We start from the raw sequence: 15553 nt of genomic DNA, 5'->3' as shown, positions 1-15553 counted from the left end.
ACTACTTCTCATATACACAAGGAAGGCAACTCAAAGGCGGAGTCTTGCTAAGTTTGACCGTAGAAGTGACAATGTTGTATCTTGGCATTATATGCATGATTTATAGCTTAGGCTCATGGCGTGAGCTTCGTTGTTCTTTTTGTTTTTTTTTCCTCATAGTTTTATAGGACTGAGATATATTAATTATTGTAGCTATAATATTTAGTATGATAGTAAATAGCACCAGATATTGCTAGCAATGGCGAGAGCTCTTATCTCAATGGACCTGCATATTGTATTCATATTTATTTTAGAATGATATGAAACAAATTCCTTTCATATTGTGTACAGCTATTTGGTTCTCATATCTTGCCACTATTTCTTAAAAGCCATACTGAAAACAGCAAAAACAAGAGCATTGTTTGGATGAAATATCCATTTTGCAACCCGTCGTGTAGGTTATTTTGAAAGTTTTTGTATCACTTGTTATGATTTTTATCATTTCAATGGAAATTGAATGCCTTTTTCTAAGGATGAAGAAAAAACATTCAACTTCCATTGAAAAGATAAAAAGGCAAAACAAGGACAAGGGATGCTATGAAGTTTCTTGTTTCTTATGTCTTTCTACAAAGTTAATTGAGTTTCATCATAGGAATTTTCAATTTAATGATACCGCTCAAGGACATAAGATGCTATGAGAGGTTTTTTTTTTGTTTCTTGTGTTTTTATTATTAGTTCTCCTGTTGTTAAGTGATGCCACACTTTTTACATCTTCAAGGTATTTGTCCATGTCTATATTTAGAATCCTTGGAGCTGTTACATATATAATTAGAAAATTTGGATGTTATGGCATTTGCAAAGCTCCCTTCGCTTCCAGATTGCCTCCAAACCTGTTTAATGTAAATCCATAGTCTCCATTGATGTAGGGTGTATTCTCAATGAGATTTTTGATATATGTAAGTGTAGGGATATATCATTTAGTCTTGTATTTAGAGAAGCCAACAATCTTTCTGATTGAATTTGGCTCTGGGGTCAGTGTGGACACTGACATCCTATCTGGGACAAATGCATTTTCTGTCATTGAATGGATCTTAGCTCCGTTTGGTTGCCAGTAAAATATTTGTCCTAGGAAGTTTTTAGTAAAATTTTCGTCCCATCCCATGTTTGGTTGCCTTTTAGCACTAGAATTTTTTTAATCCCACTCTTGTAATGATTGCTTCTGTGGTGACATGGACTCCTTGTCCCCTCTTTTTCTTTCCTAGGGAATGATGTCCTCTCTCTTTCTCTCTCTTCCCTTCCCATATTTGGTAATGACACCGAATTTTAGGAATTGTAGCGAAAAAAAGAAAACCTAGCAAATCCCGTTGACTTCACTGTTTAGATTAAAAACTCCCTAGGATAAAAATTTTACTGGCAACCACACAGAGCAACAGTTATGAGGGCATACGCATTTTGAATGTTATGTTTGTGATATCCTATTTTCATGTTTGCTATTCGATGTTTCGATTTGTATTTTGTAGCAACAGTTATGAGGGCATACGCATTTTCATGGTGCTGTAATTTTTGGGCTTAATTTTTGGGCTTAATTTTTGGGCTATTTGCATGTTTGCTATTCAATTTTTAGATTTGTTTGTTGTAGCAACGGTCATGAGGGCATACTCATTTTCAGTGCCTCAGTCTAACCTAGGTACTCGATTGCTCCTATTATTTTCTTGATTTGTTTTTATCCTGCAGCCATCATTTCAGATGTGGACCGACCAAATGCAGGAGACTTTAAACACTAGGAAAAAGGGTGATTCTGCTTTCCGACACAAAGATTTCAGAGCTGCAATTGAATGCTACACCCAGGTTAGGTCATGTCAAGTAACTATTTTCTATTAATTTTTTTCTACTAAACATAAATTTTCGTTTAATTTTCCATAATTTAAAATTTTCTTACATTTTCCAAGTAACTACATTTCTTTTCAAATAGATGAATTCGTTTTAGTTTGTAGAAATGATGGAATTTCCTCATCCTGAATAAGATCAACTGATCTCCCTGAAGAACCACTGGTCGAAACTCCTATTCTCTTGGAGTTCATAACATCTTTAATCTGCCAAATGTCATCCAGATTCCAGAGGAATCGATCTGATTGACTTAGTAAAATTCAGGTCTTCTACTGCCCGTTTTAGAGCTCCTTTTCTGCTGACCCTATTCGGCCATTATCTTGCATAACTTCAAGCTCCATATGCCTAAGGAGCTTCTTATGTTCACGAGCAACCATTAAAGTTTTGTTTGATGGAGTTAGGAGGTGGAGAATTTAATCTAGCTTTGGTGCACGTCTTTGAAATCCTACCACACGATACCCACCCACCCATCTTAAACTTGGTCCGTCAAGCTGGATTTCAGAAACCCCTCTTTCTTTAACTTATTCATCACCAAAAGGAACTATCAGTCTCCCATCTCTATATTCCTTACAAGAGGCCCAACACCCTCTCTCTCAACTAACCACCTTGGTCTGGTTGCTAATAAAAGCCTCTATCGAGAGAGACTCCACCCTTCTACTAGATCTATCTTGCATCTCTGACAAATAAACAACATGGTCTTCTACTGCTGTTTTTTCCCGAACTTTGGGAACATCACCTCAGTCACACCCCTGATAGAACACCGTTCTATCAAAACAGAACTTAAAGAAAAAGAAGAGAGAAAATAGAGAAAGATGAAGAAATCAGAGTTAATTCGAGGAAACTCAGGCCTCCAATGTGCAAAAGCACTGAGACGAATATTATTGCTTGAGAATAGCCATACGGCAACTACATGGATTTATAGAAATCTAGGGTGGCAAATAAGGAAATAAAATCAGCAGAAGAGAAAAGGAAAATAAGGAAAAGGAAACATAAATTATGGAAATAGCTTAAAAAAGAAAGAATCGTAACATTCCTCCGCCCTTAATTTCAACCTTGCCCTCAAGGTTGACTAGCAATAAACTCCGAAAATTTCTGCTGGAGGAAATAGTAAGGCTCCCACTTGGCATCTTCCATTGGCAAACCTTTCCATTCCACGAGAACCTCAGTCACTGCTCTATTATTGCGCTTGACAAGGCGTCGGTCCAAAATGGCATGTGGTTGGGTTTTAACTTCTCCTGTTGGGGACGTGGCTGGCAACTGACTTTGAGCAATCACATGCGTTCCTAGCTTCTTTTTCAAACCTGACACATGGAAAACAGGGTGCATTTTTGAACCCTCTGGGAGATCTAGCTGATAAACAACAGTACCGATACGCTTAAGCACCTTGTAAGGCCCATAAAAACGTGGAGAAAGTTTCCTGGAAGCACAAGCATTAACAGACATCTGTCGATAAGGCTGTAGACACAGGAATACCCAGTCACCAATTTGGAATTCTCGCTCAGTTCGATGTTTATCGGCTTGTTGCTTCATGCGGGCTTGAGCACCTTGTAAATTATCCATAAGAATCTGCAGCACACGGTCTCGTTTACGTAAGTCACAGTCAACTTGGTGCACATTTGAAGACCCATGGGTGTAAGAAGTGATGAGAGGTGGGGCACGCCCATACACAATTTCGAAAGGTGTCCTCTTTGTAGCAGAGTGATAAGTCGTGTTATACCACCACTCAGCCCAGGGTAGCCAACGGACCCACTCCTTGGGTCGATCACTTGTGAAGCAACGTAAGTAATTTTCTAAACAATGATTGACAACCTCAGTTTGGCCATCAGTTTGAGGATGGTATGCAGTACTCATGTTCAGCTTAGTCTCCTGCAAGCGGAAAAACTCTGTCCAAAACTTGCTAATGAACACTGGATCGTGGTCACTGACAATAGATTGGGGCATTCCATGCAACTTAAAAATATTATTTATGAATACTTGCGCAATAGTAGCTGCAGTGTATGGGTGAGATAAGGAGCAAAAGTGAGCATATTTTGTAAGACGATCGACGACCACGAATATGGCACTTTTCCCATGCGAAAGAGGCAAGCCATCAATAAAATCCATGGAAATATCGGTCTAAACCTGTGTCAGAATCGACAAGGGATGAAGAAGACCGGGGCTTGCCACCGTCTCACCTTTGTTTCGTTGACATACGTCGCATTCCTCCACAAATTTTTTGACTTCTTGTTTCATTCCTTTCCAATAGAAGGCTCGAGATATCCGCTTATATGTGCGAAGGAACCCGGAGTGTCTAGCATATGGTGATGCATGAAGTTCCTCAAGGATGTTGAGCTTCTTGAAAGAGTGAGCAGACAACACCATTCGCCCTTTATATCTGAGATCTGATGAGTCCCATGTATATCCTGGAACGGCAGTGGGATCTTGCTGTAATTTATGGATGATGTTCTGAATGTCAGGATCACAAGTCCACTCCTTGCGAATGTCATCAAGGTCATTAAAGAGTGGCATAGATATGGCTACAAGTGATGCATTCTCCGGTATACGTGATAGTGCGTCAGCCACCACGTTTTCAACCCCCTTTTTATAGATGATTTCATAGTCATAACCCATCAATTTAGAGACCCATTTGTGTTGCTCCATGGAAGAAATCCGTTGCTCCATTATGTACTTTAGACTCTTGTGGTTTGTCAGTATTTTGAAATGCTGACCAATCAAATACGGCCTCCACTTTGTGACTGCATGGACGATAGCCATCATTTCCTTGTCATACACTGACAACTCCTGGTGCCTGGGGGACAAGGCCTTGCTTGTAAATGCTAAGGGATGACGCTCTTGCATTAGTACTCCACCAATACCAATACCAGAGGCATCACACTCTATCACAAAAACCTTATTAAAATTTGGCAAGGCGAGAACAGGTGTCGTTGACATGGCCTCCTTTAACCTCCCAAAAGTGACATCAGCATCCGCTCCCCATTTGAAGTTGTCATTCCGCAATAAAGCGGTTAAGGGCGCACTTATTTTGCCATAATCTCTCACAAGTTTTCTATAATATCCTGTCAGCCCAAGAAATCCCCGCAATGCCTTGATTGTGGTTGGTTTAGGCCACTCGACCATAGCTTTGATTTTTGAAGGGTCTACTGCTACCCCATCCTTTGAGACAATATGACCAAGGTACTCAACCTCAATTTTCCCAAAGCTGCATTTAGATTTTTTGACAAAGAGACAATGCTCCCGCAGGAGGGTGAGAGTAATCCGTAAATGTTGCAGATGATCTTCCCAAGACGAACTGAATATGAGAATATCGTCAAAGAAAACCAAAATAAACTTACGGAGATATGGTCGGAAGATGTCATTCATAAGGCTCTGAAAAGTGGAAGGAGCATTGGTGAGGCCGAACGGCATCACTAAAAAATCATAGTGACCATCATGAGTCCGAAAAGCTGTCTTCGGAATGTCCTCCTCGTGAACACGAATCTGGTAGTACCCGGAGCGCAGAAATATTGGGCACCTCCAAGCTCATCAAGTAATTCATCCACCACTGGAATTGGATACTTATCTTTGATAGTGGTGCGATTCAATGCGCGGTAATCAACGCACATCCTCCACGAGCCATCTTTCTTTCGCACTAGTAATACAGGGGATGAGTAGGGGCTAACACTAGGCCGAATAAAACCAAGTGCTCACATTTCACTAACAACTTTCTCGATCTCAGCCTTCTGTATATATGGATAGCGGTACGGTCTCACATTCGCAGGACTACTGCCTGGAAGAACGGGTATGCGATGATCATGCGAGCGCTTAGGAGGCAGCCCCTTTGGTTCTTCAAATAATTCAGCAAATTCTAAGAGAAGGACCTCCATTTCCTCAGCTTCTGTGGCAGTTTCAAAACTCTCAAGTCTTCGCAGCTGCACAAGGAAGACCTCATGCTCTTTCTGTACCAGCTTTTCCATACGATGATTGCTGATTGTAGTTACACTGCCTCCACCCTTGCCCTTAATAATGACTCTTTTTCCATTCAACGAAAACTGCATGATGACTTTGGAAAAATTCCAAGTAATATCTCCCAAAGTACGCAACCATTGAGCTCCCAGAACTAGATCACAACCATCTAGTAGCAATAGGAATAGATCGGTGACTAACTCCTGATCTTGTACGGAAATCTTCATATTGGAGCATTTCCCCGTACTGGTTAAAGTTCGACCATCTGCTACCTTAACCTCAAATTTATCAGAGTGCTCCACAGGGCAAGAAAGTCTTTTGGCAACCCGAACATCAAGAAAATTATTTGTACTACCCGAGTCAATTAAAATCGTCACAGATTGGCGTTTGATGTATCCATTGACCCGCATAGTTTGGGGAGTAGAATATCCCGCCAAGGCATGTACAGAAATAGCAATTGTATCACCATTACCTTCTTGATCGGCATCCTCATGATTTGATTCATCATCGTCCTCAATGTCAGAATCATCCACGGGCTCGATCATCGGCAATCGCTTTTGTCTACAACGATGACCCCTGTGCCACTTCTCATCACAATGCCAACACAGCCCTTCTGTCAATCGTTTCACCGGGAGGTTACGACCCGTAGATTTGACAGGACCATCTCGAGGCCCATCTCGAGGCCGACTAGTGGAGCCTCTATATAAACGTCGACTATCTTCATTGAGTTTTTCCTCTTGCAATCGTGCGTACGAGATAGCCGATGTCATCGTGCGAAGGTGGTACGTCTTGACTTCTCGTTTAATGTCTGGACGGAGTCCTGCTACAAATGTTCCGACCAACTGTGGCTCTAACCAGTCCCTGGCTCGGTTAGAAAGTCGTTCGAAGCGGCCTTGATACTCCAAGACAGTTGTCGTTTGGCGTATTTTCGCTAACTCTCCATGAACATCTTCGTACCCAGAGGGGCCGAAGCGCACCAATAAACCTTCAACGAACTGTTTCCAAGAAGGAACTCCATGGCAAGTGGCTTCGAACCAATCGTACCATTGGGTAGCATCGCCCTTGAGGCTGATGGAAGCGATTTCTACCCTAAGGTGCTCCGCCGTCTGATAGAATCGAAAATAATGCTCCCGGGACACCCAACCAATCGGATCACTATCATCCCATCGTGGAGACTCTACTTTATCTCGATCATTATAATTTTCGTCTCCCTGATTATCTCGTTCACTGACGCAACGATCATGGAAGTTCGTAGCGCCTTGATCTGATCGATCTGTGTGCATAATGGTAGATTCAGATACAAGATCAGGTCTCTCTCGGGTGGCCATCGTTGGTGGAGGATTGGAATTTTGCAAGGCCAATTCGCTAAACATTTTCAGTATTTTCTCTTCGAAAGCTTGGAATCTCGAATCGAACTTCGCTTCCAACCTCGCTTCCAAGGCTTGTTCTTCCGAAGACGAACCGTTCTTGTTCCTGGCAGCCATGGAATAAGCCTCCAAATCTTTGATACCGAGCTCGTTCTTTTGAAGACACGTCAAAGGCATCCACCAGGAAGTGCTCTGATACCAACTTGATAGAACACCGTTCTATCAAAACAGAACTTAAAGAAAAATAAGAGAGAAAATAGAGAAAGATGAAGAAATCAGAGTTAATTCGAGGAAACTCAGGCCTCCAATGTGCAAAAGCACTGAAACGAATATTATTGCTTGAGAATAGCCATACAGCATCTACATGAATTTATAGAAATCTAGGGTAGCAAATAAGGAAATAAAATCATAAAAAAGAAAGAATCGTAAGAACCCCCAAGGCCTTTTTCTAGCCCAAAAGTTGATCTAGGTGTGTTGATCGCAAGGAAAATCTCCAAGCTTTTAATCTAAGGATCGAAATCCTTCCGAGCGACATGGTCTCCTAGATCCTTCAGCGAACTTACATCCAAATCCCATGCATTCTTCCTGCTTCCTGTGACCTAGCTCTCTCAAAAGTCTTTAATAGTGTAATACCTAATTAAAAAAACCCAAACCCATCCATTATTTCATTGTTAGTTATCTAAAGTCCATCATACAAAAAATCGGTAAGATACATTCTAATTCGGTAAGCAACTAAGTCATAATAATCCTGGGAAGGGAGGAGACATCCTATAGAAGGTTATGGCTATCAATAGCTTAAGTTGCATGAGCAAAGGTAATTCGGTAAGGAACCAAGTCATAATAATCTTGGGAAGGGAGGAGACATCCTACAGAAGGTTATGGCTTCCAATAGCTTAAGTTGCATGAGCAAAGGAGTCATTCTCTTAATGCAGCCCCTTATTCAAGTTTTAAATGAGACAAACTTCCGTAATTTCATAGATGTCAAGAGCATTGGGTTATTCATTTTATAAGCCTTTGGGCCCTCTTCTTTCACATGAAAATACAATCATCAGTTACTGGATTTTGTACAGGTTTGGCAATCCTTCGGTGTTATGTTTTTGTGGACTCTTTTGAATAAAAAGCATTAGTTACTATAGACAAGCTGGTTGCTTTGAATGAAAAAGATTTAAGAGGCGGTTCAAATAGAGCCACTAGAATAAACACACCACAAGATCGGTCATGTTTTTAAGCCAGTTTACCTATTAGAAAAAAACAGATCAGCCTTATCGGGGACGATATACATAGAAACTGGCTAGAAGGATGATACTCCTCCGTAAAGCTTAAAAGAAACTGGAATGGCGGGGCAAAGATATGCATGAAAGACTAGAAACATTATATCTATTGGGGTTTGAAATGCAAAGGAAAGAGATGACTGTCTCGATGAGATGTTATAACAAGGCGACCACTAAAATCTCACATGTGCATATGTTCATAGAGTTGCATGATATTGATACATAAGATGTACCCATTTAAATGCAAATATGAAACGACTAAGAAAATCATAAAAATGGCATGCAAAATAACCAAAAAAATGCATTTTGTCTCAATCTAGGGCATGTTCGGCAACACTTCTCATTAAAGCCTAAAGAATCGGGCAGAAACGGGGTGATGAAAAACTTTAGAAACGGTTATTTATCGCTTCACGGAATCCTATTTTTTAGTCGAAAAAGTAGCAGAAATTTTGGAAACGGACCTTAGCGGGTCACGCAGCCGAACAAGATTTTTGAGATTTTTTTGGGTTTCGCCATTCTCCACGCCTAAAAAAGGGGGAAATCCTGTAAAAGAATAGTTGCCGAACACGCCCCTATTGTCCCCACTTCCATTAGTCTTGGTTCCTTTCGAAAAATGGACTAAATGTTCTTCGGGTTGTTTCACATGTATCTCTTGTTTAAAGTATTATCTTTATGGTCATTTTTGAACAAGTTTCATTCCTGTATTGTTCAGAAAGGAGTCTTATTTAAGTTTCAGTTGCCAATTATGATGAGCCACATCGTTCAAACTGTAACTTTCTGAAATTATGTTGCATTCTTTAGAACTTTTGATAAATGGTGTATACATCGAATAGATTACCTTCCCTTACTATATTATTGTATCGAATAAATTTCATTTGTTATGGGGCTGATAGTAATTTTGTAATATTTGCAGTTCATTGATGTCGGAACTATGGTTTCTCCGACTGTTTATGCACGCCGTTGCCTTTCTTATCTTATGAGTGACATGCCACAAGAAGCTATTAACGACGCAATGCAAGCCCAAATCATCTCTCCTGAATGGCCGACTGCATCTTACCTGCAGGCGGCCTCTCTTCTCGCACTTGGTATGGAAAATGAATCTCGAGAAGCACTCGAAGATGGTTCATCACTAGAAACGAGAAAGAACGCTCCTTCGGGACAATAGAGGAAAAAGAATAACATCAAATGAATGGAAATCTGTAAAAACTCCCTTCATTTGAGCAAAGAGAGCACCTCACTTCTGTGCAGAAATAACAATAAAAAAACCTCCATCACCTCCAGCACTTTGAATTTTCTAATGATAAAATGGCTTTCCTGGCAATATCTGGAAATGAAGGTTTTGCCAGCTTTCATTGTTGTGCACAGGTTTCCTGAGTGGTTCTGGGCTGCTTTGATGCAATGCAAGTTGTTTGGAAATTTAGTAATATGCCCATGGAAAATTGTGCAGGTTCAATAGTATTATATGGTGGACATAGCTGCCATTTTGAAAAATGAAATGGGTACATAAAAGGAGTGTGTATATCATTCTTTGTATCTCTAGACAAGAAGATACTGTTTTTCTGAGGGGCATGTGATGTGTATGTGCCTTCCGTATTGTTGGGAAACATGTAATTTGTGTAGAGCAACTGGTTTGATGTTCTTCAAATCCTTCTAAAGTTTGGGTTGTATTTTGTAAGTGTTCATTTGGTTTTTAACTCATGTGATGCATTTCTGAGGTTTGGTTTCTGTATGTGTATTGTTGTGTGCATTTTATATGTAACATTCCTGTTTTTTTTGGTTGACAAGGGGTGTGTAACATTCCTATCTATTGTTGCTACTGCATTAGCATAAAATATCAATATATATAGGGATATGCTAGCGACCATCGCAGAAGGCATTTCGCTGACCAGCTGTTGCATGAGCATCTACCTCAGATGAATTAAATGAATAAGACAAAATCTGAGGCTATGTGGCTGGTCTCTCATGCAACAGCTGGTCTGCGAAATACCTTATGCGATGGTCCCTAGCAAATCCCTATGCGTGTGTAGGGATTTGCTAGGGACTTCCTCAGAAAGGTATTTCGTGGATGGCTGTCCGTGAGAGAGCAGCCACGTAGGATTACTTTTCAGCTGATTTTGTCTTATTCATCTAATCCTTCTGAGGCGGCTGTTCTCTCTTGCAAAAGTCGGCCGCGAAATGGTAGCTCATTTCACAGGACACATAATGATGGAAAATTGAGATTTCATTGATATGATTTAACTTAAGCTTCATATGGCTGTTGTGTATTTGATTTTCAGAAAGATATCAGTGTGCTTTATGTTGTGTGTTTGCAGGAACTGACTTGGAACGGTAGCAATATAGAAAAGAATATAGGCTTAGTGTAATTCTAGGAAAAAACTCCGTGACCTTTTCTTTTGGCTCTCTCTGTTTTGAACTAAAATGGGTGTAAAACAAACACCCATTTTTTCCACTTAAACATGTGCATAGAATTTGTTCTACGCCCACTTTTCCGGCAAAAGAAACAGCCTTGGTGAGTTTTTCATCTATTGTATGATCATCCCCATGGGAGATCACATATCTTTATACTTTTTTAGCTGCTCTTTTGTTTCTTTGTCAAGCTTAGCCTAAGATTGTGTGACCATCTCGGTTATTTCATCTACTCTGAATCAAAATCTCATAATTATAGTTCAAAAAAGAAAAAAATTGGGAAAACTTAAAGGTATATAGCATATTACCATGTCTCACTTAGAGTAGAAAATTAAGCAATGATAGACTTGCAAAGAATTGAGCAGGGAGGCCTTTGATGTCCCTTTTGGTTCCATTTCTTTTACCTTTGGCCCCATTTTGAATTGCAAGAAAAAAAAATTTTGCAGAATTTTTTTTTTTTGGCATGATTTAGAGGGAGCTAATATGATTATGGTTAATTTAGAGGGATATTAGCATAAATTGAAGGCCCTTCTTGGTAAAAAGTGAATAGGGTTGGTTCAAATTGTCTTTTTAGTGAGTTAAAAGAGTAGGAAATTTTAGAAATATTTTCCTTTCCAAACTTTTCAAAAATATTCATGCAATCCAAACAGGACCTTATGGTCCGTTTGGTTGTACATAGATACCGCGGAGTAGCGGTGAATTAGAATTGAAGTAGTCAACATGTGTAATAGCATTGAAATAGTTTAGTTTCGTCGTCAAGAAAATAGAAAAATTGATTCTTAGACAGTTATACATGAGTTTGCCGAATACAATTTTGTTAAATGCATTATGATTTTTTTTTTTTCTAAAATTAGAATCAAGAGAATGATTTTTTCTTTCGTCCTCGTCGCTTGAAATGACAATTTTCTTACTTAATGTGGGATTTTTATTTTCTAATTTTGCATTTAAAGAGCGAAAATCGAAGGCTCGGAATTGTTTTGGATAATCAACGGGTGAACTTTCTTTGTATTTATTAAAAAGATGATAAATTTGCACCCCCTTTAGGATAATTCTCACCCCTAATAACGTGAATTCTGGCAAGACTTTAACGCTTGTGGACGGCAAATCATGTTACAAGTGATGCGAATTATCCTTCAGTGGGTGCGAATATATCAGCACCCATTTATGGGTTATAACTTATAACAACCAATAAAAGGGTCTGATCTCTCCTATAACAACCCATTTGAAATTTTGTTAACGACCGTTAACTTCAAAATCTATTTTTCTAACCAAATGAGACAACCATTTAACTTCTAAAAATCACTTGCCTCTCCCATGCTTAGATTCTTAGAAGCTAAGCTCTCTCTCCCCTTCTCTCGGTTGTGTCAATATTCACATGTTTCTTCCTCATTTGAGTCACAAAATCCTCAGTTTCTTCATGTTTTTCTTATAAAACAAGGACTTAAATTTGACACTTCTCTTGGGACTGATCTTATTCTCACCTATTTTGTCAATGGTGAAATAACAATTGCCCAATCCTTATTCAAAGTCTTCTTTGAAAACAACATCCAATTACTGAATTATAGAATCAAACACCTTTCGGTCTCCGGTTTCTACGAGAAAACTCTCTATCTTTACTCTCTTCTTCGCGTTTCCAACACGAAACCCGATAACTTCACCTTCCCTTACGTACTCAAGGCCTGTGCAAATCTTCCTGACATTTATGAAGGTGGATCAATCCATACTGATATCCTTAAATGTGGGTTTGAACTCAATATTTTCGTTGCGAATTCTCTTGTGGACATGTATTCTAGGATGGGGTATTTGTTATCCGCCCGCCGTGTGTTTGATGAAATGCCCAAGAGGAATTTAGTTTCTTGGAATTCGATGATTTCGGGTTACGGATTGAATGGTTATCCGGTTATTGCACTGGAGCTTTGTAGTTTAATGAGAGAAGAAAAGGGTACTAGATTAGATGAAGTGAGTATGAAAATTGTTCTGCCTATTTGTGGACAATTGGGCGAGATCGAAGTCGGTAAATCAGTCCACGCATATATGGTTAAATTGGGTTTGTCTTTAGATTTAGTTTTACGAACCGCAGTTATGGATATGTATGCAAAATGTGGGGATTTAGATGAAACAGAGAGACTTTTCGAGCATATTACCTTCAAAGATGTTGTAACTTGGAATGCCATGATTACCGGGTATTCAAATGCCAGAAAACCAGGTATGGTTTTGAAGCTCTTTCACAAGATGCGAATAGAGAATTTGGCCCCAAGTGTTGTTACAGTTCTGATTACCCTTCAAGCTTGCTCTGATTTAGCGGTTCTCCACGTAGGAGAAACCATTCATGGCTACATTATAAGACTTGGAATCAGTTCTGATGTGTCTGTAGGTTCACTACTGATAGACATGTATTCAAAGTGTGGAAAACTAAATTCAGCTTATTTGGTTTTCAGAGGAATTTCTAGGGGAACTGTAAATTCTTGGAGTGCCATGATTTATGGGCTTGGAATGCATGGATGTGGAGAAGCTGCTCTGATGGGTTTTTTCGAAATGTTGAAGAGAGGCATCCATCCTGATGAAGTCTGTTTTCTTGTGATTTTATCGTCTTGCAGTCACAATGGATTAGTAAATGAAGGTCGTAAAATTTTTGACCATATGATGAGACAGTTTAGGGTTAAGCCAAAAATGGAACACTATGCAAGCATTGTTGATCTACTTGGACGGGCAGGATTCATCGACGAAGCATTTGGATTCATCTGTCAGATGCCAATAGAGCCGGATATCAGTGTGTTGGGGGCATTCTTGGGAGCTTGCAGAATTCATGGCAAATTTGAGGTGGGGAAGGTTTTGGGGGACCAGTTGGTTGAGTCGTGTCCGAAAACAGCAGGATATTACAAGCTTTTGTTGAGTATTTATGGAAGTGATGGAAATTGGGATGAGGTCTTCAAGATCAGAAGGTTGATGGGAGAGAGGTGTGTGAAAATGAACTCTGGATTTAGTTTGATTGAAATGAACAGCTTAGAGCTGTCATAATGGTTGGAAGGGGAATGTTATAGAGTATTTTGTAGGACAACGCATTTTATAAGGCTCCATTCCTGTAAGGAATGTATCTCATCACCAAACAAAATTCAAACTAGAAAGTTAAAGGAAGGTTGTTTTCTCATCAACATAAGAAGTTTCTCCTCACTACTAAATAATATGGACAAGATCAACAAACCTAAGTCTTAATCTATATAAAAACTAATATGGATTTATTGCTTCAATATCACTCCTGCACCAATGAAAGTCAAGCCGGATCTGGGTTTTTCTAGCAGAGTCAATTCTACCATACCATGTGATGGTGTTTATATCAACAAACCATACTAAGTGATGGTGTTTACATCAACTACCGCTATGTCCAGTACATATAGTAATATAAATAAATAGCAATCCATGAGAAGCTGACCAATGTATACCAAGAACTAGATGGCATTCACACTAACAAGGGCGTAACAAGAGCTATAAATGGACTTAAACTTCCCAATGCACTATGCCAAAAGCTGGTTGGATAAGACTGCTCTGTTCCTTGCCGCACAATGGGATTGTGGAACTTGCAGAGATAGAGTTACCATTGGTTATCTGAATTTCTTTGCAATGCTGTTGGTTTTCTGGGTTCCACAATGGAGGGAAATTGAGAGGTTGGGCTGATCGTGGTTAAGTGTGGGGTTTCAGCATCTGTATACTTCTTGGCGGATGCCTTGTGTTTACTTGTGTTATGCATGCATCTTACTATGATCGAACTAAACTTAGTAGCACCCTTAGATTCAAATGCTAAATAGCACTCACTACTCATAAGAATGATAAGCAAATGAGCCACTGTATGATGCACATTTGGACATACCAATCGATTAAGAAAAGCAGAAAATAGAACACAACTCATTCTTTTCCAGGGAAAGATGGGGAAGGAAACAGTTTGTCATAATAATTAGAACAGCAAACCAATCGGCACACATCCAAACAAGAAGAACACAATGAAATGTGAACTACCATTAATCAAGTTTCCAAGTTATCATAAATTCTATAATTAGATGCTGTAAAAATATTTACTTTTTAAGTGTGTGATACTCATCTGTTTTGTTTTTTTTTGGAAATATCACAGTTTTATTAGAAATCAGTAGCAACATATAACAGGGACAAGGCATCCCTAGAATTATATACAGAAGAAGGCCCCTCGAACCCGTACACTGACCCTTAAGTTTCCATCCTTATATCCACCTTGCAATGATTAGGAGTCTCCATATCTTCCAACTCCTCTCTTTCCTTGGTTGCTTGTTCGTTTTCCGATCTCCTCATATGGTGAAACTCTAGTTCAAGTTGTAAGCAAAGATCTCGTATCTCCAAACTTATGTCCTCTAATTTCCAGGGGCCAATGCCCTGATAGCCCGAGCAAGAGCATTAGTGGAGTATCCTTCAATGATCAAAGGATAACTCACAGACTTGATGTACCACCCCTCGTTTTGTCTTGGTCGAATCGCATTCCCCTGCCTGACAAGAGAAGGTAAATATAGTATCCATGTTATGATCACAGAATATGCCTCGGATTCCTGCCCTTCCAAGGTTGCCTTTGGAACTTCCATCGAAGTTAAACTTCATCCGTCCATTTGGAAGGGGTTGCCACGTTAACCTTCATGGCGTTTTCTCTTGTAATCTCTCTCCAATTTCTGAGGAAGTCTCCCA

At 39.6% G+C, this 15553-nt stretch overlaps 2 protein-coding genes across 8 annotated transcripts in view; both read left to right on the top strand.

Annotated features, from left to right (window-relative positions):
* LOC143858897 (putative serine/threonine-protein kinase BSK3) overlaps positions 1–10171 on the top strand; it is a 39705-nt gene extending 29534 nt beyond the window's left edge. For all 7 annotated transcript variants that reach the window (XM_077369586.1, XM_077369584.1, XM_077369587.1 and 4 more), the window contains 2 exons: positions 1714–1827; positions 9360–10171. In XM_077369586.1, the coding sequence (XP_077225701.1) occupies positions 1714–1827; positions 9360–9611 (366 nt within the window). In that variant the 3' untranslated portion in view covers positions 9612–10171. The remainder of the gene's footprint in view (positions 1–1713; positions 1828–9359) is intronic.
* A 1995-nt stretch (positions 10172–12166) lies between these two features.
* Positions 12167–13870, top strand: LOC143859422 (pentatricopeptide repeat-containing protein DOT4, chloroplastic-like). Its single transcript, XM_077370135.1, has one exon. It carries the CDS (start codon positions 12167–12169, stop codon positions 13868–13870), a length of 1704 nt encoding a protein of 567 aa, XP_077226250.1.
* Positions 13871–15553: the final 1683 nt, after the last annotated feature.

This window comes from Tasmannia lanceolata, unplaced genomic scaffold (assembly GCF_043159265.1).
Source record: "Tasmannia lanceolata isolate RefF3 unplaced genomic scaffold, GAP_Taslan_0.1 ptg000029l, whole genome shotgun sequence".
Classification (NCBI taxonomy): Eukaryota; Viridiplantae; Streptophyta; class Magnoliopsida; order Canellales; family Winteraceae; genus Tasmannia; species Tasmannia lanceolata.
The sequence above is the reverse complement of the archived record's forward strand: the minus strand, read 5'-3'. Positions and strand labels throughout refer to the sequence as shown.